The 25,964-nt window shown below is 39.8% G+C and overlaps 1 protein-coding gene across 2 annotated transcripts; it reads right to left on the minus strand.

Moving 5' to 3' along the window:
* Positions 1-6,054: 6,054 nt before the first annotated feature.
* Positions 6,055-24,933, minus strand: GASK1B (golgi associated kinase 1B). Of its 2 annotated transcripts, XM_077814483.1 has the most exons (5): positions 24,480-24,933; positions 23,973-24,401; positions 16,019-16,233; positions 7,792-8,018; positions 6,055-6,262 (listed from the first exon to the last, which is right to left on the minus strand). In XM_077814483.1, exons 1-5 carry the CDS (start codon positions 24,931-24,933, stop codon positions 6,055-6,057), a joined length of 1,533 nt encoding a protein of 510 aa, XP_077670609.1. The 2 variants fall into 2 exon arrangements, with proteins under 2 accessions (XP_077670609.1, XP_077670608.1); XM_077814482.1 differs by having other exon boundaries at positions 23,973-24,933.
* Between the last annotated feature and the right edge of the window lie 1,031 nt (positions 24,934-25,964).

Genomic DNA, 25,964 nt, shown 5'->3' on the forward strand with positions numbered 1-25,964 from the left:
TTGAGTGTTACCTGACTGGAGGCCCTGTCCTCTGCTCCAGCTCATATCCCAGGCAGCTCCCCTGCCTACTCCATTGGAGTCATGCTGCCAAGACTTCTCCAGCCCCAGTCCTTTAAAGCAGGTTCCTGGTCATAGAAGAATCCCTGGGGTTCCAGGGTATATTACCTTTTCAATCTAATCTCTGCAGTGCCAGATGACATGATTTGTGTTCCCCATCTCTGCTCACACACAACCCAGTCCCCATCCCCTTTCCCATACAGAGCAAGCCATCAATGTATCCTCGGAAGGGATGGGATGGTGCTGTGGAGGCAATTGACTGGACCCATCTGCATGAAAGGTTTGACATCAGAAGTGGAGGTTCCCCTCCATGCACAGAATTAGCTTCACAATCTGGCCCTCTGCTCTTGAGTATGCTACTGTAAATCTGAAGTAACCCCAATCAGTTAAAATCCTGTTCTTATTGACAATGTAATTAATTCAGTCAATTTATAGCAGTATATACTCCTTAAAGTATAGGTGAGGGGACAATTTGATCTAAAATATAGAAAAATGTTAAGACAATCAAATGCAAAATTATAATTAATTATAAGAACTTCAGAACAAGAATGACCATACTGGGCCAGACCAACAGTCCGTCTAGCCCAGTATCCTCTCTTCCAGATGCTTCAGAGGGAATGAACAGAACAGGGCAATTATCTAATGATCCACCCCTGTCATCCAGTCCCAGCATCTGGAAGTCAGAGCCTTAAGACACCCAGAGCATGGGGCTGCAAATACAAAAATACGAATTGTAAAACTATACAGATCATAGTGCTGCCTATTAGTATATTTTTGGCTTCTGAAGAAATGTACACTCCAGAGACTTTAAAAATAAAAACTCTTGGGCTACTTTATCTGCTTAGCTGCTATGAGACAGGGATTTCAGCCCTTTGTTCCCAAGCCTGTTCACTCTGTTAAAAATTCACTACTACAAATTATCCCTTTCCATCATCAGAACATCACCACACATGGATGTGGGTTTTTCTTTTCAAATTTTAAAAATTATTCAAACAAAGATGCTTGAGTAAGACTAGGCTACAGTAACACCACAGTACTCACAGGCTTCATTGCTAGTCAACCCCATTTAGTAAGAAAGAATTATAAGTCTTATGAGTAAATGGCTAGAAAATGTTTCCACAGGAAAAGCTTCATAATCTCATGTGGATTGTTTCTTGAAAGAAGCATCTTCAAGGCTATAACTCTTTTTAAAAATACCATCCCATCAATACTATACTGTAGAGTCATAATTACTTCAGATCTTGGTACTATTGCAAATCACAGGGATCCCAACTAAAAATCCCAGTGAACATACTCATTGTATTCTTTATAGTCCAGGACATACAAGGACACACACACACACTCCAGAAATAATTGCCTAAATGAATCATTGCCTATGACAATTTTTTTTTAGTGTTAATTAAAAAAAGACACCACAATGTCATTTTTAAAATATTCAAAGAGAAAAGAGATTCAGTGCTGGATGTAACACTAAATATAAAGTTTTACAGTACTAAGCAACCATCTCAGAACTAATATGCTACTGTTAACTAAGAACAGCCATACTGGGTCAGACCAAAGGTCCATCAAACCCAGTATCCTGTCTTCCGACAGTGGCCAATGCCAGGTGCCCCAAAGGGAATGAACAGACAGGTTATCATCAAGTGATACAGGTACAGAGTTACAGGCCAACTGGAAATTTGTCCCCAAAAATTTGTCTCTCTATATATGCATATATACACACTGTTTTGAAATCATGTAGTTTATGGACAGTTTGAGCAATATCCTGTATTTTAGATAATATGAAAAAGAAGGAGGAATATTGCTTCCACTATGATAAGCAAAAATTCTCATCTTCTGTACTTCTGAAAAGATTCAAGATTATTAAACGTGCTGACACACTGCTGAGGAGATTCAAGGCATCTGTGGCCATGCTACTTGTTTTATACTCTGTCTTTCAATACTATTAAATCTATGATAGTCTTCTTAGTTTTGTTTTTTTTAATTCCATTTTATGTGGTTCTAGTTTTCAGACAGATTCAAGAATGACACAAACGTCTTCCTCCACCCACAGACCTTGGATTCCTGCCATTGGCTACACCCTTCCAACTAATGTGGAACATGAAGCTGTGTCTGGTCCCATATATCCATAAATGGAAGGAAGGCCAGCACAGATGATGTAGGAATGAACAAATGAAGCAAGCGTCCACAGTTTCTTTCCTGACTGTGGATCCCTAACACAGGCACAGCAAGGCTTATTTTTAATAGATTCATTTTATTCTGATTTTCAGACAGGAGTGTCATTTCATTGTCAGGTTGTTGTTTTAAAAATGAAGTAAATTAATCTAACTATAAGCTTTATCCGAGCTGTTGAGGTGAGAGCAGATTTCTTCTGTCTGAGCATATTAGCAGCAAATAAACTATGCAGAATGTTTGTTTGGCTGAAACCACTGCATAAGCAGTTATATAAGTGCACTTGAAATGTACGGAATTCTTTTGTTTACTGAGAAATCCTTCACCTTTTGTAAATTAAAAGCTCAAAGTTATCCTTACTTCAGCTATTCCTTATTCTTATGCCCTGTATCAATCATTATTCTTTGGATGATTAACAATACTGTATTTAGCACCATATTAAACAATGACAGGCTAAATAATACCAAATATGACAGTTGCTTCCCAGGGTTTGTATTTATCATCACCAGTATTAGTAATAATTTGAGGCCTGATCTTATGTCCCATTCTTATATCAGTACTCCTTAAAGTCAATGGGAGCATCTGCATGAGTGAGGGGTATGCACTTCAATATGGGGTACAAGATGAGGCCCTTAAGCTGAAGGAAGGACTATATATAGAAACATTAAGGCACAGTGATGTTGGGGAACAATGTGCAGGTGCACCACCCTACACAAACACCAGAAAGAGCGGTTGCTGAAGTAGACACACTATTTGAATCCCTGCATCTCAAAGAGTGCTGTTGTTCACCCTTGGAAAGAGTAATGTCTATTCCGCTGTGTGGCTAGCCATGGTTCCACTCGCTCTCTATCCTCCCTCACCCAGTTTGGAGAAGTTAGCACTGGCAGTGTCATTGGCCTGACAGAAACCTTACACCCTGAGGAAGCTGCTTAGGGTATTGACACTGCATTTGGCAAAATATACAAAATGTGTCACACACATGCACACACAAGCATGGGATAGTATCCAGGGAAACAGAACCATACAGAAAGCAATAGCAAAAAAACACAATGAGTTCATTCAGGGATGCTGGAAAATTTGTATAGTGGGGGTGCTGAGAACCATTGAACCAAACTGTAAACCCTGTATGTGGTGTGGCCATAGGTGCTGGAATTTGGGGTGCTGGGGGCGCTGCTGCATCCCTTGTCTTGAAATTGTTTCCATTCTATACAGGGTTTGCAGTCTCGTTCACTGGCTCTCAGCTTCCCCACTATACACATTTTTTCAGCACCCCTGGTTGCAGCAGCACCCGCGGCGCCCCTTCTTCCAGCACCTATGAGTCCATTAAAAAAATCAAAATTCTCTCTGAATTCCGTTTATTTCTCCTCCTTGATCACTACCTTTCCCTGGGCTTTGGTTCATCTGGTCCATAAGTTAATGCATAATTGAGGGCCTGATTTTCCTCTCATGCCAGCAGAACTCCACTGACATTACTTCTGATTTACACTGTGTTAAATGAGAGTAGCGTCAGCGGAAAGTGATGGAATTCAACTCGTTTAAAACTTTTTTTAATGAAAAAAACCCATACAACAGTATTTAAATTACTCACAATGGAAAAATACTATTGTACATACATTGTCAGAGATGGGTACGTATAGAAACATGTAACATGCTCCAATACCTTCATACACTTCCAAAGAAAAAAAGCTTTCTTGAATGTCTGTTGAGTACTAGGAGGCAGCTATAGGATTATGGTATTCAACACTGATTTATGTTTTATCCCTGGAAGCACATTAAGACCTATGAAAAGTCTTATTCAAAATGAATGGTGGACAATGTCTCACTTTCCCAATACCCCTTTATTCAGAAATACTTCTGACAGATCTTCAGCTGGTGTGAATTGTCATAGCTTTTTGAAGTCAACACAGCTACATCAATTTAAACCAGCTGAGGATATGCTCCATTGATGTTTTATGATTCGTCCCATCTCTAATGACAAAGTATCTTCTTGAAGAACAGTAAACATTCTTAATGGAACACCAAAGGCTACATTTAGAGCTAAGAGAGTACTAGAAACAACATTTTCTGTTCTAATTTTAACATTCATTCCCCTTCTGTGTTTGCTTTCTGTCAGAATTCTAGAAAATGAGTTTATTGCCAGGAACATTTGCAGAAACAAAAATACGTACTCTAATATAGCAGACTATACACAAAGTTAATATTGAATTTATAATCACCATTAGCTGCACTGGAAATCTGATTCTTGGAGTTGGATTCAGTCCAACAGGGAATAGAAACCTAGCATGTGAACCATAAGTACCAAACAATTTAAATGGAAAATATTTATTACGCTCAAAAAATGGCACATAAACAATCTGCAGACCAATATGGACAATCTGGGGACCAAAAAAAGTCAGATTTGGTCCAAATAAATCATTGGGGAGGAAGTATTTGTCCTTCCCAAGTGCTGGCATAAGCAGGCTATTGATAATTGGTTATTGATAAATTATTAATTAATTGATTACCCCAGTAATTGATAACAATTTTAACTGTGATTATATTTTTATATGTCTATATGTTTAATGAGAGGGGTTCTTTCAAATCTGGATTCGTTTAATTATTAACAAACCTCCAATAAGTCATCTTTGATTGGATTTACTGATTTAACAGTTAGTAAAGACATAGTTACCAACTACTGCAGAAGACCTTCCCTGTATTTCTCTGATAGCCTGTGTTCAATCTCCAGATGATCTTACTTTCTCTTGATTTCTTAGGGTAATTATATCCTTATTACTCTATTGTTTATCATTCCAACCCTTATTTATTCCTTTTGGTACATTCTTCTTATCTTAGGTTATTTTCTAAGTTCCCTGTTCCCTTATAACTTTCCAACTACCTCAACTCCTTATGGTTAGTTATTATTTATTTCCTTTGTTAGGGTAATGATATTTGTTATACCTCTTCCACACTTTTGTGTTCAATGTTACTAAAATATCTGTTGCAGCAATTTCAAAATATGCTAACGGTTACTGCCTAGTAAAATTTCACTCCTTAAAGTTATCTTAACTGCAAAGTGTCCTGGGAATCTTGTTTCCAGGCAAAACTTAGATTCTTTCTTTGACCTGTTTTAAGTGTCAACAGTGCCAAACTTCCATTGTCTTCAATGGAAGTTATACCCGCTTGCCAAAGAGCTGAATTTGGTCCCTAGATCTCACAATATCACATATGCAATAAAAAAAATACAAACCATAGGAGACACTGGAAGTTTGTGTGTTCTAAAGAAACAAAAAAGAAAGACTGCAACTCCCTGAATTAATATTCTCTATTAGAGGTGTGGTTATACTTTGAGACTGGGACTTTCAATCAAAAGTGCTTAGCATTGGCTTAAGGTCTGCTCCCATTTAAATCAATGCTAAAACTTCCATTGACTTCGAGAAGAGCAGTTGTCCAAGGCTGAGTGTGTTTGAAAAATCCCACTCTTAATTATGAAATACCTGGTAAAAGAATCCAGTGGAAACAGATCTGTCCTTAACTGAGAGAATAAAAGAAAGTTTAGAAGATTGAGAATCCAATATTTGTATTAAATTATTGCATTGTTTATTACATGCTTAGACATCTTTGTTAGAAGAACACAGCAATAAATGCATTTAAGAAAGATTTTAGAGAAAGTTAGAGAACTGGCACTTTTATACTATATAACATTTTTTTCAAATGTCTAAAAAAAACCAGGCTTACCAGTTTACTGTTATGTTTTGGAAATTAAAAGAATTTTAAAAGAAAAAGAAATTTTGCCATAAGTTCTTGCCTTATATAACTGTAACTCTTAGAGTTAGGGAAAAAAGACTTTCATTCATTCATGGGTAATACTTTGGCTCCATGTGCATTTATATAGGTAAGAAGAATTTTGGCACGCCTTTCTACCACATCAATAAGTTTTTCAATTCCTCGGCGACCTCCTTGGCTCTCCCAATATACTTTGTCAAGGAACAGAGACTGAAGAAGCTTCTCTCGCAAGCGCTGGCTTTTCAGCACTGAAATTGCAGATTCAGGGAACCTGAAAAAGCATATAGGAGTTTATAAGCCTTGGCATCACTCTGAACTACAATATTTATGTTGTGGTTTAACAACCAATTCCATGGATTCATCAAGGTATTTCAGTGCAGGCTTAGCTGTATGTACACAGTCCCATTTATTTCTACTGACATGCTTAAAGTTAGACACCTCAGCACTTTGGTGAGTTGGGGTCATAATCACTGATACTGTCACTGATTCTCCATTCTAGCTGACTGGCTGAACAGCTCAGGATAGGGTGTTTAAAGATGGGTGCACTCCCTGATTCTGGAGCTACCTGGGCTGCTAGGGATCAATCAGGCACAGAGATATCCTGGCCACACTCCACATTCTGGCGGCCAGGAAAGGGGGATGTAAGAGCTGCTATGGAAACTCTACATCATCTAATGAGACCCCTATTCAGACCCTCCAATGTCCAGTTAAGGCAGTTTTCAACCACCCAAATGTGCCAATGAATCAGGCCCACATTATTCAAAACTATCCTAAAATCCCCAGGCTTTTTAAAAAAATGTCTAGATTGTTTGAAATTTCATATATCAATAGCAGTTATAACTGTACACTGGACATATTTGCGAAATATTAACTGGCCCAAGAGCAGCTCAGCAAAAAATCATTAACTATTGTCAAAAATGCTAATAGCCACTGTACATCCGCTTTTCAATCAGATTCCCCTTCAAGATTAACTTCTTTTGAAATACCCACAGAAGTCAGTCAAAGATACCTTTTATTTATATTGCTTTAAAGTGAAGAAGAAACATAATTCCACCACAATAAACACTTGCCCTAAGTAAATAATCATGGCATTTTAGGGCCCTTGTTTATAATGTTTTTTTTTTCCTCTTTTTGTTTTGTTTTCTTTGAAAGCAGTGTGAACTTCAGATGCAAATACCTCCAATCTATATAAATGGGGCTTGCACTGATGCAGTTTATTCCAGTAACTGACAGCATGTGGTGTTTCTGTGTTGGGGGCTTACTGCAGTAACTTACTCTTCTGCAGAGTGTCTACATTAGAGGTTTCCACTATGTATTGACACCAGTGAAGTTAGACTGGTGCAGATTTTCCTAGTCTCTATAGGCTTATTGATCTCACGCCCCCATCCTCCTTTCTCCTTCACCCCCTTTTGTCAGTCATGCCTTTGGTGGCAAGGATCTTGCTGTATCTGTTCTATAAAGCACCTAGCATACGTGTGATGCTCCAAGTAATAATAATATCTGCCTGGACACAAAAGTATTTATATCCATACCTTAGTTTAGTCAAATTTCCATATGGAGGAGACATAGAAGAGACACTGAGGCTACTGCAACAATGTCTTCTTTGTGAGTGGGGAAAGAAAAGAAAGCGTCCTCGTCCCATTCACAACCTCCTAACCCCTGGGGACATCCTCAGTGCACAGCCCTTTCACTCAGGCTGTGTGTTGAAGAGACAGAGAGGAGAGACTCTGATCCTAAATGAAGAGCTAGGAAAAGCCTACTGAACCCTGTGCAAATTTGTAGGGATTTCCTAAAACTTACTCTTTGATTCCTTGTAATATTTTGAAATCCAGATTGTCTTCGCTTCTGTCAAAGAAACCTTTATTATCTATAAAGACCAAGTGCCTAGGGTCATGCCTTCTCTGAATAATGTGTGTCAAGTCAACAGAGTCTTGATCTTCACATTTCTGCTTCAGTCCTTCCTGAACACAGGAATCCTCCTTGCGAGGTTTGAACCCACAGCAATTTCTGTCCAGTCGATTGTAGACCTGGAAATGAATATAACAGATGACCAAAGTGAAACGCAACAGGATGCAAAGTTTGACTCTTAGATATACTGGCCTGGATGCAGAAAAGGAACCAGGTGCCCAACTAGGTCTTAGGTTCCACTGTAGTGACCAAAATGCCCACTGAACCTTGTAGGCACCTAAACTCAGCACCTAAGCTTTTGAAATAGAAGGTCCTCAGAAGCTTACATTTCTGCCTCTGAGCATGCACACTGCTGATTTTTTAGGCATCTAGTTGCCTATCTGCCACCTTAGCCCCAGAGCAATTGACAAACCTGGAGAAGCCAGATGTTCAATCAGCTGAGTCACATGAAGGTGACTGAGCACACTTAGGCAAATTCACACAATACAGATGGGGGAAGGAGGGAGAAGCAAGATCTCCCTCATAACTTTTAGCCCTGGTTATGATTCCCACCTGAGATGTGGGAGACCACCAATCAGAGTCTGCCAGCCACATGAAGGAGAGAAGGAATTTGAACAGGGATCTGCTACCTGTTAAGTGAGTGGTCTAACCACTGGGCTATGCTGAGGTGCTCAGTAAGTCTCTCTGTTGAAGCTGTTCCACTGTGGCTGAATAAAGAGTCATTGGAGCAGGAGGACTAGATTCCCCACATCCCGGGTGAGCGCTCTAACCTCCAAGCTAGAGTCACTGATGTTTGTCTCTCCCTCTCTGTCCCAAATGACTCTTTAATTATTTAATCTAGAATGCGACAGCATCACAGAAGAGACAAAGAGAGCCTCACATCAGAATATCCCACAGCTGGTGGTCAGAGCGCTCACCTGTGAGGTGGCACATCCACAGGTGGGGGGAAGGGGGATTTGAATCAGAGGCCTTCCACATCCCAGATGAGTACCCTAAGCGCTGAGCTAAGCATTATGAGGGAAGGAATGTTGGCCTCCTTTCCCCACCCTGCTGGCTTCTTGCAAAAATGACATAGGCACCTAATTCCACAGTGGGTCCCCAGCTGTGAAATGCTAGCAGCAATAGGTGACTCTCTGCAGCTTGGACTTAGGCACCTATCTCATGGGGGAGGGGATGCTTACCACACACCTCTCTTGTCAGCATATCCCATTGGCTAGCTTAGGTGTCTCCCTACCTAATGCCATGGTTTTTATGAATCACATAAAGGCTCCTATCTCTCCCCATTCATTGTATAGGAGCTTAGGTAACAAATTTGGGTTTTGTGAATCACATATAGGCATCTAGAAAATCAAAGTTATGCACTGTGATGCTCAGCATCACCACTCCTAACTCCTGTTGTGCATCCAGGCCACCTATTACTTAGACTTGTCGGAGTTTGGAAAAAGCTATCATTCCTTACTAAACAGCGCTCCAGCGTCATGAATACAGAGCAAGCTTAATTAACGTCAATGGCGGGGAAAGGGAAGAGCTCAGTATTGATCATCCACAATTCATCTATTATTAAAACCCATTTCCTAGTCTCCATGTTGTACCCATAGGTCCTGATTCACTCCTCTGTTATTCCAGTCTTGCACCAGTGTAACTCTATCTTAAAATAATCAATGGAGCGACACCAGTGTCAAACCTGAGTAACACAATGCCAAAATCAAACCCAAGATTTTTCAGAAAGCAGCATCCTTTTTAAATCTCTGAGCTGGAATATAACAGAACTGATACAGACTTAAGTACACTAAGGAGAGGATTGCATCATATAGCGTGTTATAGGTAAAGTGAAGTACTCAACAGTTAAGAAATGCCAGAATGACGGTTGCCTGTGCAGCCGTAAGTCATCCTTGTTTCGCGAATGCATTATGATACAGGCTTCTTCTACATACTATTTTTTCCACAAGACCACTGTCTCATTCTGTGAACAGGACAGATGGCAACCAATTAAATGAGTAGCTATTCGATATTTCGTTTTATCTTCATTGTTTGAGTTGTGGCCGTAGGCCTGATTTACTGTACATTAGTCAAACCCTGTTGTGAGTACAGAATTATCAATTTCCTCATGGACATGGTGCTTTACAAAACATGAATTTATATTCATAACATGCCAGTGAGGTGAGGTGATATTATTATCCTGATTTTACAGAGGGGGAACTGAGGTACAGGTTAAAGAGTGTCCATTTACTTTGTATTTATGTAATTACCGATTGTACCAAAATTCATATGCACAAGGGGTCTGAATTAAGATTCAGACAACTCTAAATCTGGCATGTCCTCACTTTTGAGTGCTTGACTTTGCAACTTTAACGTTTGAGTGTGGTTGATGTATTTTTATATTTTGTGTATCTAATATATTTATCTAGTTTTAAATGACTCACGTGGTAGACATTTTACTTGAAAAAAACTATTCCATGGTCTAGCAGAGTGCACTCCTTGCACACTTTTCTTGATATGCAGACTATTTTTCTCTTTGATCAGTGTCATCCCATCAATCCTTCATATATCTACCAGGACCACCCTGCACAATACCCCTGCTTTCTTGACATTTACATATTTCAGCTACTTGTAACCTGTTACCATACCTCATACCTCTCCAGTCATCATTTAACTGGGCTACACATATTGACTTATTTTAATCTTTCCTCATTAATCCCTTCAACTACTGTCCATTGTTCTCTGATTCCCTCCAATTTCTCTGCATCTTTCATCTCAGTTCAAACTCAAACTTACGGTATTACACAAAATCTTCCCACAAACAGAAAATTACTCCTTTGATTTTTAGTACCACTTGTGCTACTAGTTACTTTACTAGGACTCAACTCAGGAAGTCCTTACACAGATATGCCATACTCTTCAGGGCATGTGACTATTTGTGTAATTTATATGATGTACTCAGGTGAATAAGAGGTATCAGGCTCTTAGTTAAGATACTTTTTTCTATAATCAAAGTAAGAAGATTTCCAACTTTAGAGGGATCAAGGGCAAGCTAGCTGGCAATGGCTAGGATCAGGAAAACCTCAAAGTGGATAAAGGGTAGCCAGTCACCATCTCTTGCACAAGTAGAAAACAAGTGAGTATCAACATGTTTGCAAGTTATTCAGGCAAACCAATCTGCTTACTAGTACTGGAATAGCTCAGAGGTTAATACGCAAATGCAATACTTGAAAAGCAGCTAGAGAATCACTAGTCAACTGAAGGCTTCTGGGTCCATTTACATGCAATGGATGTTGATCACTTTGATCACTTTTACTAGAACATTGATCACTTTTACTAGTGATGAATACAACCCATTATGTTGGTCATGTCACCTCAGCTTCCCTTGTTCATCTGTCCCTGTTTATTGGATTTTTCAGGTATCCGTGCTCTCCTGTTGAAATGTCTCTAAAGATAGTTGTATGTTCAAGTACATCCTGAGAAAGTATGAATCATGCAGAATGAGCAAATTTCTCAAATACATATTCAGCTGCTTGGCATATACTTCTGACAATTGGCAGGGCATTTGTTGGAAGTGTAGAATATCCCAGATTTGTAGCCTGCCTTGTAAAAATGATTTGCTTCCTTTTTATTTCATGAATGGCTCAAGCCTGCTGCATCTCATCTAGTAGTTAACATTTATTTCTGGATAACAGCAGAGATAAGATAATGTTCATTGCTAAATTGCAGTCTTTACTCTAGAAGATACTAAAATTAAAAATTAATCAATACTTCTGTGCATCAGCACAGGAAAAATTCTATCTTTTACACCATTAAATGTGAACACATTAGCACTTTTAGATTAACAAATCAAAAGCCATTTAAAATGCTCTGACACACACTGTGCTATTCCTATAGGGTTATTGCTATGTTTAGGATCAATATAATCCACATATGACTTTATATCAGATTACAAGCATTACTCACTCATAATAGGACTGAGGATGGAGTCATTACACAAATGACAACCTATTTTAGGCAGAAAATTCCCATTCTATAATTACCACAAGCAGTGTTGCATAAATATAACTCAAAAAGTGAAACATCCATTCGTCCTCGTCAAAAACAAAAACTTGTGAAGGACAGAGATAGATGGTGTCTAAGCAAATGCAATGATTTCTACATTTTAAAAAACATGACTTTCTAGAATGTTGAATTGTATGGGGGAAGAAATGCTGCATATAAACAGGGGTTATTGTAGCTTCTAGATGCAGGTGCCTGGTGGGGGAAGTGCAGACATACACTATACTAACAGGACCTCCTGGAGAAACAGTGTACCCACATCTCCATGTTATGTAGGAGAAAATGAATGATGTGCCACCTTATAAGAGGGTGTATCATGAAGTTCCCTCCACATCCAAGCACTTCTGTTGGCCAATGTGAGGAAGAGGTGGGAAAGTATAGTCTTGAGGTGTCTAGTGCTGCTACCCCTAATTCTCATTGCGCTCAACTGGTTGCAAGGGCTAAGATTATGACTGAACCCTAAAATGGGGAAACATAAGCAGGGGTAAGTCTCCTTGAGCCCTCCCACTCCTTGCACACCTGTTCAGTGGTCAATTATAGTCTAGTCCATAAGATTATATTTGGTCAAAGTATGAATTTAAAATATAGTTGGCCAAATTATTCCCTTAGTTACACCTGTTCATTGGATTTCATGGGTTGCATACTCAGGACAGAAGAATTATGGAGAGCAGCCTATTGTGCATAGCGTAAAAAGAACCGTGGAAATCAGAGATGGAAAACACTTATTAGGTTGTCTAATGCAAGGATTGATCCCTACAGTATATATGTAAGAAAATCTTTTCCAAACGGTTGTGGTGGTTAAGGATACACATACCTTTGGTACTCTTTTGCACTGGTGTACTAGTATGGATCAGAAGTTTAGTCTTTTGTGGGGTTAGGATGTTGCCCTAAATCCTAATTTAAGTGGGGCAATCTCATTTTTCAGACTATACCTGTTATAACTGCCAGTGGCTGTCCTGTTTCTTCACACAAGCTCAAATCTTCATTCACCAATCAAGGTTTTAAGGGGACTTCTCACACTGGGAAAATCTACTATCATCCAGACTTCAGTCAGTATGGAACAAACTGCCAGCCCCTTTTGATCCATCAAGTTACATGGCAGAAAAAAACATATCTTGTAGACAGAGGGACCAGGCTTAAGGGGAGGAAATAGTAGCCCTGCTACAAAGATGAAGTAAATGGACTAAGTCAAGACATGGACTGCTGTGAATGGACTAGGTAAAGGCACGAATTGATCTGTGAAGTGTTCCTATGATCTATCCCTTTTGTGTGTGCGCCTGTCTGTGTTAAGGACTAAGGTTATGATTGTACAGTCCATGGTCATGTAATGTAATTTGCCTGATCTCCATTGACAAGCCATGGCTTACGTAATGCTTAAGTTTTTGTTATCAGGTGCCTTATCTCCAGTTTACCTTTGAGCTGTGTGTGAAGAGTTGGCAATCAGGTTTGTAAATTTGGTTCATGTCTACTCTTAGCTACTGCCTTCTTTGCTAAGAGCAGGATTTGGTGCTAGGTGTTTGAAACCTACCCCAGTCTTCTATTTTAACTTCAAATCACTTCTGAGAGGAAACAAATGATTAATGAAAGGGATTGAGCTGCTAGGGAGTACTTGTATTTCTGATTATGAAACTATTCAGTCACTTGTTAAAATAGGCTTGAAATCTTTGAGACTGAACATTTGATCCAAAGCCCATTAAGTCAATGGGAGTCTTTCCACTGATTTCAAAGGAGTTTGTGGTAATCAAACTAACTCATGGGATTAAGTCCCTTACTCCACAAGTAGCTCACTGCAAGGAAAATGAGTAGGAGCAATAAACACTTTTGATGCCAGTAGAAATTACTCAAGTTTGCTTTTCAGGTTACCATGTAATAAGGACTGGGTCTAGCTCATAGCAATATCTTACTTAGCAAAATAATGGGGACAATTAAAGAATCATAGAAATGTAGTACTAGAAGGGACCTCAATATTTATCTAGACCAGTCCCCTACACTGAGGCAGGACTCAGTATAATCTAGACCAGCCCTGACAGATGTTTGTCTAACATGTTCTTAAAAACCTCCAATGACAGCGATTCCTCAGTCTCCCTAAGTAATTTGTTTCAGTCCTTAACTACCCTTCCAATTAAGAAGTTTTTCCTAATGTCTAACCTAAGTCTCCCTCGCTGCAACATCAGCCCATTACTTCTTGTCCTGTCCTCAGTGGATAAGGAGAACAATTTATCATTCTCCTTTTTATAACAAATTTTGATGTACTTGAAGACTTACCATGTTCCCTGCCATCCCAGTCTTCTCTTCTCCAGACTAAACAAACCCAATTTTTTTCAGTCTTTCCTCGTAGGTCATGTTTTCTAGACATTTGATCATTTTTGTTGCTGTCCTTTGGACTTCCTCCAATTTGTCCACAACTTTCATGAAGTGTGGGGCCCACAACTGGACGTAAGGCTCCAGTTAAGGCCTAATCAGTCCTGAGTACAGTGGAAAAATTGTTTGTCTTGTCTTGCTTACAACACTCCTACTAATACATCCAAGAATGAAGTTCACTCTTTTAGAACAATGTTACATTGTTGATTCATATTTAGTTTGTGATCCACTATAACCTCCAGATCCTTTCCTACAGTACTGCTTCATAGCCTGTTTCCCATTTTGTATTTGCGCACTTGATTGTGAACTCCTAGGGGTGTGTGAAAAGTACATACACACTACATAGATTATAAAGCCAGAAGGGATGACTGTGATCTTCTAGTCTGACCTCCTGTATAACACTGGCCACAGAACTTCCCTAAATTAATTCCTGCTTGAACTAGAGCATCTCTTTTAGAAAAGGATATCTGATCTTGGTTTAAAAATTTCCATTGATGGAGAATCCACCGCAATCCTTGGTAAATTGTTCCAGTGGTTATTCACACTCACTATTAAAAATGTGTCTTATTACTAGTCTAAATTTGTCTTGCTTCAACTTCCAGCTATTGTATCTTGTTATATTTGCTTGCTACAATGAAGAGCCCTCTATTATCAAATTTCAGTTTTGTGCATAGGAGGTATTTATAAGTCAGGATCAAATCGTCCCTAATTTTTCAACCTTCTTGTTGATAAACTAAAAATATTGAGCTCCTTGAGTCTGTCAATATAAGGTATGTTTTCAATTTTTTAAATAATTCTTGTTGCTTTTCTCTAAGCGCTCTACAAGTTTTCAACATCCTTCTTGACTTGTTGACACCTGAAACAGACATAGTATTCCAGCAGTGGTTGCACCAGTGCCAAATACAGAGGTAAAATATCTTTACTCTACTCAATATGCCCCTGTTTATACATGCAAAGATCGCATTAGCCATTTTGGCCACACCTTCACACTGGGGGCTCATGTTATACCACTTGATGTCCTCTTGGCTGAAGAAGGAATATCATTTATTCTTTTTAAAACATTAACAGGAAGACATAAGACCAATGAGATCCTCACATCTATGGCTGAGTAACAGCAGCCTTTTGCTGGAGAAGGGGAAATGAAGAAACTGGTGTCACTGCAGGTAATTCTCTGCCTTTTTCAAGAGCATGTGAGACTGACACTGCAAAATAACTTACGGCCAGATCCTCAGCAGGTAAGTTCTATTAAGTGGAATGAAAATGAGTCACATCAACTAAGGATCTGTCCCCATGACTTAATAATAGAGGTCCTGACTCTCCTGTGCCTCACACCTTTGTATATTCATTTACACCTGTACAAAGTACGTGTAAAATGCTACCAGAATGGCAGCAGTTTTCACTCACTTTCCACAAGTGTAAATGAATACACAAAGTGCAAGGCAGTGCAGAATCTGAACTATTGTCTTTTATCTTTTGGGGTTGTACAGTGTACCAGAAACAAACCAAAGGAACACAAACACATACCTTTCTCATTAAAGACAAAAACTGAAACCACCTTTTTAAACACTCCCCTTCCGCGAAATTGCAACCCAGAGTGAATTTTATCATTGGACATATCTGTGGAAATTATTTATCCTTAACCAGACTGGTGCTAAAATAAATCTTGCAAAGGTTGGTATTCTTTGTGTACAGTAAACATTTTACATTGCTCCCTTACCTGCAGAAGAAAATCAAAGAGTGCCATCTTGGACCACTCATGGTGATGGATCTCAGTACAGCCCCACTCAGCTTTGGGCACTTTGCCATTCTGCCAGCACTTCTGTTTCAATAGCTGCTGATAGGCCCCCCAGTTTAGCCTCACTGAAGAATGGGTCCTATTATTTGTCGGAGCCAATGAGGAATCCCAGAGAATAATAGGACATGGCAGACCACCTGAGAAGAGGCAAAATAGAATCATTACCATATATGAATAATTCTCTTATATTGGAAACTAAAAGAACTTGATAATTCTTTAGACATTGTCTCTTGCATCACTAATTCCAGCATTTGTTTTTAAAGAAGACATTTCAGATGTGGCAGGAAAAAGCTACCAAGCCCCAATAATTTCACATCCTTTGGTTTATGTGGTCATATTCCACATCTGAAAACAGCCACCACAGAAAAGGAAAAACCCTAGACATTATAGTTCTCTTCAATGTCTGAGAAGAACTGCTCTCTGTTTGCTGTCTGCTTAAAAGTCTCTCTACCTTTGGAGGCTATCTATTAAATCAGTTTTAAAAATTTAACATCCGATCCACAGCTGGGGTAAATTAATGAAGCAATGTTGATTTTCACCAGGTGAGGATCTAGCCCACTGTTTCTCCCTTTCTAAGGCAAATATATAAGGCAAATCCTGGAGTCCAACCAAAAAGTGGATTTATTTTGTCATCTTTAGAGTTTTAGTCCTACAGATATAAGATTTCACAGCTGTAAATAGAAAGGTTATAGATAGACCATATGAGGATGTGGCATGACTTTGGCTTTATCATTCATGAGCAATATGTCCTTGCCAATGAGTCATACAGTTCATCCCAAAGTAGTGCTGATAAGACCTTTATTCAACCCCACAGTGTCATATATTCTTCATATACAATATATATTTTACAGAAAATCCATTTTAGAAATATTTTAGTCAGTTTTTAAAATGTATATAAATAATATTTGTCTTATCCCTCCAGATGTAAAACCAGGTGCCTTAGATATGATGAATCCATCTGTACAGGGCTCAGAGAGAGAGAGAGAGAGAGAGGGAAATTATAATCATCATGCATACACATAGAGAAGCTAGATGAAAAAATCAATAGTTTTGCTGGAAGGTTTAAGATAACACTACTTTAATTCTTAGAATTCAGAGTGATAACACACAAGAGAGAGAGAAAACAAGCTCATCCCTAAACCAGTGAGGCGATCTTGTTTTTAAGGTGGCTCTTTCCAGATTGACTGGATAGGATGCATTGTTACAGAGCACCCAACCCCACAAGTAGGACTGGGAAACCCTCATCTCTGCTCTTAAAGTGGTAGCTTGGAATTCCAACACAGTCCTCAATACACCACATACCAATTTTAGACACCTCTAAAAATTACCCCAAACTGCCATTTGCTATATAATAATGTCACCATATTTGAGTCATATATCTCAGAACATACAGCAGCAGGGCTATAAGTAAGTGGTGTGTATCCTATTGGAAAAAATGGGATAATTTTCTTTCCAATGGTACAAAAGTTCTTGTTGCTAACTCTGATGTCCTGCCTGATGCTTAAACCTGTCACTGAACCAGGGCTGAATACCGGTGTTGCACTTCAAAGCAGAGTAATTTTTTTGAGGTGGGGCAGGGAGGGGGGCCAAGAATTTACATGTTTGTATGCAAAGAAGGAAAAATTTATATGACAAGTTATTAGATGACAGTTACTGGAATATGATCAAAGGTTTGGAATTTTTTATGTTAGTCCTGAGCAGTAAGCAAGAAAGTGCAGGCAAAGTGGTCAAATTTTATGCTACATCCAAATGATCACATTGCTACCACCCTGACATGTGTTAGGTTGCAGAGCAAATCATCTCACTATTTCCTTCATGTACATATTGAACCGGAGAGGTGGCAAAAGAAAGTTGTAGCACCCCACATGAGAGTACTCCCAGAACAATGAGTCCAACAGTGCTCTCAGCATCTCTCTGAGAGCAAAGAATAAAACTACTTAAGAATGAGTCTATCCAGTCCTGTCAAGATCCTCAATTGAGTCAGTAAAAGTCAGAAGATGCTGACTTGCCCTAAAATAATCAGCAAGGACAACATATCAGCAAGGACAACTGATGTTTGCCCATTATTAGCAAAGGGTCATCTGCCAACAAGGTCAGTGCACTTTTCATACTACTGAATTCTCCCAGGATAGAATGACCTTGAGCCATCCTAGACTGAATAAAAACGTGCTCAACTTGTTTCGGAAATCTGCTTCGGAAAGCAGAAGAACGGGCTGTACCACAAAGACCAGATATATTTCTAACTTCGCCAAATCCTGGTACTTACACACACAAGGTGATCACACTCAAATGAATCCAGTGTACAGCTCGAACCACCTCTGGAACTGTCCTCCTGTTTGCCTGTTTTCTTAAACTAGGCATCTCCAAACCCGAACAGATCTTTCCTCTTATGCCCTCCCATCTCTTTCCTTTCACTACCATCACTGATAATTACACTATCCTCCCCTATCATATTCAGCTTCTTTCTGTTCTTTTTCCCCAGAAGTCAATGGGTGATCAGCAGTTTTAAAAAGTAGGACACTTATTTTGTTGCCTAAATAAGGATTTAGGAGCATAACTTTCAGGAACTTACATTTGAAAAGCTTGGTCCAAATCTTCCATATGCAATCTAGTCTCCCAGAACTCTCTCATTCTGGGTTCCACTTCTGACTCTGTCACTGACTTACCTCTTGACCTTAGCCAAATGACCTCTCAGTGATGCTTTCTTTATTTGCAATAAATGTATATGCAATAGGGATAGTGACACTTACCTTCCTTTGTAAAACACTTTGAAACCCCCAGAAAAAAAGCTCTATATCAGAGTTAAATATATTATATATTGATGGGACCTCAATTTGATCTTGTTTCCTTATATCAATAATCAAAGTTCATGTGATTATTTATGGGTTTTCCCCAAAGCAGATATATCAATGCTCTCCAAACAAAGCAAACCACCTCCCCACGCACCCAAAATGTTCAGCATAACAACCAACACCTCACTGTTATTTATTATTTTAACGTTATGACAATATCATGCCAATTTCCATTCAGATTTTTAAAAAGGTTAAACACAGGAAATGTTTGTGATTCACAGGAAACAAAGATGAACCACAACAAAACACTTCAACTTTATAACACAAATGGAATTATTGGAGCATGTCTTTGTAGCTGGAGTAGAGAGCAGTAACCGAGATTGCTGGCTGCTGCAGGGAAAATGTGAAGGCAGTGAGTAAAAACAGATAAGGGGCTTCATCCTCAGATGGTATAAATTGGCATAGCCCCATTAAAGCCTGCCAACTTACACCAAGCAAGGCTCTGGCCCAATTTGAATAACAACAAAAGGTAGTTCTAGGCCTGACGCTACATGCTGTTGAGTGCAAATTCAGTTGATTATGGTAGGAGCTGAGATGTCTCGGAACCCTCCAGGATCAAGCCCATTATCTCCCACTGCTGCTGGGCCTCTGCTCCCAACCTTTCCTAGAGATGCTGCTGCAGAGAGGTGAGTTAGAACCCCTTTCTTGCTTTCAATGATGCTGCTGCTCCTTGCAATCCTCTCCAGAGACATCTATGCTCCACATCACTGTAGTACATGAATCTCTCTCATGCATATAATTAACGTGTATCCTCTCAAGCCCACATGAGGAAAGGAAGTAGTAATGGAAGCACAGACTGATGTAAGTGGCATGCCCAAAGTTTGTTAATTAGAAAAAAACAGAATGAAAGTTGGTGGGGAGAGGGACACACCTCAACGTGGCTTATATCAGCAAAAGAGTCTTTTGCTAGTTTAGCTTATATCATTGGGGAAGGTGGTCTAACTATAATGGCAACCCACACACACACACACACACCTCCTTTTGCTGGTACAAGCTCTGTCTCCACTAGGGACCAATAGACCAACCTGGCAAAGCCTTCTCCATGTAAGGTAGCCCTCTGAACAGTAAGGAAATGGTGTAAGCCACTTAAACAGATCTCAAAAGTGTTGACTAAAGTATTTCCCCTCTTTCTTCCACATCTTAGCTATAAGCATTATACACTTCGGAGAAATCTTGGAAGGGACGAAAATCTTGTGTGTGTGAATGCAGATTTTAAGGAATCTGTGAGGGGTGTATAAGTATTGGATTTTTATGTAACACACTGTTGTGAGAATATGACCTCTAGTCTCTCACTCAGATCCAGCTATATGACAGCAAGCAATTCACAGCACAACTCAATCTGATAAAGGGCACACAAAAGAGACATCATTTAAAATGCATAAGTAAGACTGAGTTCTTATTGCCCTGACATTAATAATTAATAACGAGTGTGCCTGAATGTTCATAACTTTTGATGTGATGGAAAGAGCATGCTAAGTATGTTGGGTGTAAGAGAAAATCTGTGGCTATCTTTCTCATTGTGTAGAGGTCAGTAAAGAAACATGACAACTCTAATCAATGGAACTTTCTATCACACCTGTGCCAAATTCCCAGCATCCATTTGCACATAACCTGTGATGAAGTGAGCAGAAACAATGCTACTCAACAGGTGAAGAAACTCACTATGGACATGCTGTGCAGCCATTTTGCTTGGCCAAAGTGCTGAGTAAGATGGACTGTGCCCTGACACCAAACAACTCCCCTACTAGTAGGTATCCCTGCCTGTTTTGGAGATAAGGGGGCACAGGATATGGGCAAGGAATGACCTGAAAACCTCAGGGCAGCATGTGGAATAGCTACTGATCTACTGAGTAGCTGGGATATGCACTGGAAGTGATATGGCCTTCTCCAGGGCCCTTCCTACCTCTCTGCAGGAATCATTAATGGTACTTGCTAAAAAGACAAACTCCTGTACATTTTGTCTTTCCCACTGAAAGATTAATGGGAGGAAAAAGTGTCCCAAAAACTCTCTGAGTTACATTTTACAGCATCTAAGTCATTCCTGACAGGTTTCAGAGTAGCAGCCATGTTAGTCTGTATCCACAAAAAGAAAAGGAGGACTTGTGGCACCTTAGAGACTAACAAATTTATTTGAGCATAAGCTTAAGTCATTCCTGTATATGAGACAGTGTTTTGAGGCTGCACAGAGGGACTAGAAATGTAGCCTTCAGGCTGTATAGTCCAAGGATTCCTGGTGAAATCCAGATCCATCCTGGCCGACATGTGGGAGCTTGCAACGGGCAGGCATTACATCCTATACAGAATTTTGCTTGCAAATCAATTTGGTTTGGATGGAAGCATGCCCTGTAAATGAGATACTCCCTAATTCCACACCTCCACGCTGACATTACCAGACCCTTTAAAGCACAGATTTCCAGGGCTAGGATGTGGACTTCAGAAGGCTTGGATGTACGAGGATCATCCACTATTTACTCCAATGCCCTTACCACACATTTATGCCATTTTCCCACTTCTTTTCAGCCCTTGCTTTGCTCATTTATATCTCAGTACCAAAGGAGTTCTTCCAGCTAACACCTACTGCTTGAACACTGGGAAAAAAGTGGTATATATATTTGCATATGCATAGAATTATTTTTGCTTGGTTTTCAAATCAAAATTGTGGAAGACTTTGTCCACCTTTAGTCTCCATGCCCATGTTATTTTTGATAAGTCACTGGAAAAGAATATTGAGGAAACAGTTATTGTGACCCAACTTTCCATTCTGGCAAGGCAGAAATGTCACAGGATAATTTAAACCTGTGGCAAATGGTTCACTTTTGATTAGGGGAGTGGCAAGCAGAGAGCTTTGGTACAGTATTTTGCTAGCCTCTCCGTCACCTGTCAGGGGAGGAGCTGTGGAAACAAAAAATAAACCCAAAGTTGTTTGGGGGTTTACAAAGCACCTCTTTGAAAAGGCTTTTGACAAAATGAATGGCGGTTTTGTGGAGCCTATTTTTAAAAAGATTTTAATGCTACATCAGGCATGTCTTGTTACGTTGATTACATCATGACTGAGGCAAGCTAAAAGGATATGTCAGCTTAGAACTTGTTGAGGAGTCCAGTCCTACATTGCTTTCTTTCTCATGAGTAGTCATGACTCACACAAGCAGTCCCACTGAAATCATTTGGGCAGCCCACATACAGATTACTCAAATGAGTAGAGGCTACAGGAGCAGGCTCATGAATTGTTCATCCTGTTTTCTAAAATAATTTTTCATTCCTTTCCTAAACAAGAAGAGAACAACAAATGAGGTGTTCTCCGCTGACATTTGTGTAGTTAATTAACAATCCAAGTCAAATACACTCAAGCAAGTAACTATGGCAACCAGGGCAGGCATTTGAAATCCAGCAAGTTTCAAGATTAATGAAATGGAGAGAGGTAAGGTGCTGTGGCTGTTCCAGAAGCTGAACTCGCCCTTTAGCTGGAAAACATGAAAAAAGACCCAAAAGGAAAAATGACTTTTTTTCTCCTCATTACTTAGCAACACTTTTCGTGCTCTAGGAACATAACCAATTACAGGGAAAAGGAGGCTGAAGAAAATAGAATCTCTCTCCCAGCCAATCCAAAAGATGTTGCAGGCTGAAGACATTAAGCAATTCAGTCTACACTTAACCTAATAGCAGTTTCCAAAGGGGCTACAGTCTGTCATCTGTGCAGCCATATTATACAGAATTCCTGAAGCTGAACTGCCTTAATGCCTTATGACAGCTCTATAGCAATAAATCCTGTTCCTAAAAATAGAGTATGCATAATGCATCTTCCATGCTCTGCTGCTATGAATAATATTCAAAAGCCACCAAACTGTTATTCCTAGAGATTCATTCATATTGTCGTAAAGGCTGCCAAAGGGAAGGTTTATACAGTGTTGATAAATCACAGATCAGTACGTTCTTTTCCTGCCATCAACTTTTGCAAGGACATTTTCGCTTTACCCTTTCTTTGATAAAATACAGGCTGATTTATAAAATATTTTGTATAAAATAATCTTCTTCAGTACTAAGAAATGAACAGCAAAAACAAATAGCAATGATTCAGTAAAATATAACACAGCCCTTTCAGCTTATGATCAGTGTGTATATAAAAATAGCATTTAGGCTGAAGACACATTTAACGAGACAGTAATGTTTCAGATAGACTTATCAACTTACACTGAAACTATTAAATATAATTTTAATTTCATTTTAGGAGAAGAAAAATATCCTATTCTGTTAAAAGCAATTTGCATTGTACATTCTACAACCACAATGAAGCATCTATAGCAGGTGTATTTATTTAGCTAGACACAGGCGTGTCATGAGCTTTAAGTTGTCAAACAGAAGAAACCACTCAGACTTCAGTGACTGCACAATTTCGGTTTTAATTTCCAGAGGCATTTGTGCTTTTGGGATTTTGCCAAAGGAGTTCAAGAAGGAGCTCTAAGACCTCCCACAATAGGTGCTTGGGCTAACAGAAATGTGTCCCCTATCTGCTACTCGTGGCAAATGAATTCCAGTGCTGGTTTTCCGCAATATCTTGTGAAAGTGAAATCTAGGGGAGGTGAAAGAGTAAAAACTAACCTCTGAAGCACAAAGCACTGTGCTGAGAGACTTCCAGACTGTGCCCTTCTTCAGTTTCATTTTGATCAGTCTATAGAATTTCATATTCACTACAAATGATATGTAAAAAAGGATCACCCCTTTTCTCCCCTCACTCAAATTAGTCTTCTATGGAAAGGAAGTTGTCTGTATGCTCTCAATAACTCTATTATTCTATGAGGCAGCCAGAAGCATTGATAAACTCTGGGTGTATTACATACTTCAGAACAGAACTATTACACTGCAGAGGAGCCCTGAAATTACATAAACACATATTCCAGGTTAAGTTCCTTATAACTTTGCTCTGTAGAGTTAGTTCTCAGACTATCTGAAATTAAAGCCTGCTGTTGCTCAAATACTACACACTGGAGTCCCCCAGATGGAAACTAAAAATCAAGTGAATTTGTTACCTTGGATGAACTCCGATTTCCTGCTTACAGAAGGCAAGGTCTTGTTCAGCCCCAGGATTCTGTCTAAATGGAAGGCAAACACCTCACTCATATCAAGGGGTCTCTTGATGAGGCCACAGTACCCTTGACTGCAGGCTGCTCCTGTGGCACTGGGATTCCTCTCAAACACCAGTAGGACTCCATGCTGAGAGGGTGCTTCTTGGACACTGTCTATCCGGGAATCCGCCAGCAAACACATGCTTAGGATATCATCTTTGCTCAGCCAAGAGGGGGACCTCTCACTGTATATCCTGATATTACTCTCCCGAGCCTTGGGCTGCACATTTATACCTCCTGAAACCCCAACATGTCTCCGGTGTCCCCTGCCCACTGCTTCCCTCTCTCCATCCCAGTGCTTCTTCAGTTGGTGCCTTGGTGTCTCTGGAACTACTACTTCCCTCATTAGTCCCATGGAGTATCTAGTCCGCCCCTGCTGCTGGGACAAGGCCTCCTCCTGCCCAGTGACACCTACTGGAAAGCGCTGCCCATAGGGCAAAGGGAATGCATGCTTCTTCCTCAGCTTGGGTTTCACACTGCCTCGGATGTTGGTGGGTTTACTGCGCTTGGACCGCAGTGTGATGTACACCACGTTGGGTGGCACTGAGGTCCCATTGCCACCCATCTGGGGCCCTTGGAGATCAGGTGGGGAGAAAGTGCCATCCAGTGGGATCCCCAGAAAAGGTGTCTGACCAGCATCTTGAAGACTCCTGGAACTGACCTTCTGGCGTCCCCCTCTGTGCTGCGGTAAAATGTGACCCACTTGACTGACCAGAAACCCCAGGTATATCACACAGGCTATGCCCAGCAGCAGATTCCTCCTGGTCCTGGGACGCCTGCCACTCCAGAGCCTCAGCACCCGTGGGGTGCACAGCAAGCAAACAAACCAGTTTATGATTTGGCCTGGCTGATCTAAGAAGGTCATTTCTCTGGTGAATCCACATGATGAAAGCAGCTTATAGTCTTCAGTGGTTTCCAGCAAGGAGGATGATGCATGATTTCCCTTCACAGATCTCTATTTCTTCTTTTCCAAATAGCTTCCAGTGCGAGCGGTGCACAGGGGCCAGTGGTGTGGCTAGGAATGTGTTTAATACTAATGACTCTGACACTCCACCTCAGCAAGCTGCTAAACTCTTATCAGCCAGCTCAGGGGAAGTGACTTGTTTCAGAGAATGAATGGAGTCAACTGTGTAAACAAAGTTAAAGGAATCACAATCCAAAATGTCTGAGTTTCCTCTGTGAGCTGTGAAAGGAAAAAAATTGCAAATAATATTCAATTATCCACATGGATATAGAATGTGGCATCTCTCTTTCTCACTGTGTAGCTCTAAAGATAAGTTAGTGATCTAGAGACTTGCCATATTAGAGATTTCAGATTAAAATGAAAAGATAAATAAAACCCCAACATCATGGAACACAAGTTACAATTTACAGTCCCGAGTAACTGAACTCCAGCACTAGGAGGAAAGCTTGGAAAAGCCAGACTTTCCTCTCCTTGTGTTTATGACAGGCAGGTCCTCAAAGTAAAACCACATCTTTTGTTGCCTCATGTTAGTTTTAAAATATAGTGCATTAGCCAGCCCAGTAACTGTACCAATTCAAATATGAACATTTCCACTATCAAACAATGATTACACCCTGGCCCAGTAACAGTTCACATGCTTCATAATCCTACATTAAAGATAAAATATTGTTAATTCTATACTCTTGTGAAGCTATAAAATAGCATTTCCTATAATCTGACTGACTATAATCTTCAAATAAAATAAAAAGCACTGTCATCTCCTCTTAAGGAAGAAAAAACATAAATGCAGAGTTTATTGCACTACAAAGATATAGAAATAGTCTTACCTATTCAGCTTCATCCTTGGCCGTGGTAAATCTCTTATGCTAATACCAAGAATTTAGTAAAAGCAGCGTTTCTTAACGTACTCTAACTCACATCCCAGATTTAAG

This window comes from Eretmochelys imbricata, chromosome 4, assembly GCF_965152235.1.
Source record: "Eretmochelys imbricata isolate rEreImb1 chromosome 4, rEreImb1.hap1, whole genome shotgun sequence".
Taxonomy (NCBI): domain Eukaryota; kingdom Metazoa; phylum Chordata; order Testudines; family Cheloniidae; genus Eretmochelys; species Eretmochelys imbricata.

Coding starts and splice junctions, on each gene's coding strand:
- GASK1B (XM_077814482.1), bottom strand. CDS start 24,933: ATGACCTTCTTAGATCAGCCAGGCCAAATCATAAACTGGTTTGTTTGC. Junction 8,019..16,018: donor TCTTTGATTTTCTTCTGCAG/GTAAGGGAGCAA, acceptor ATTCATTTCCAG/GTCTACAATCGACTGGACAG. Junction 6,263..7,791: donor ATATTACAAGGAATCAAAGA/GTAAGTTTTAGG, acceptor ATGCTTTTTCAG/GTTCCCTGAATCTGCAATTT.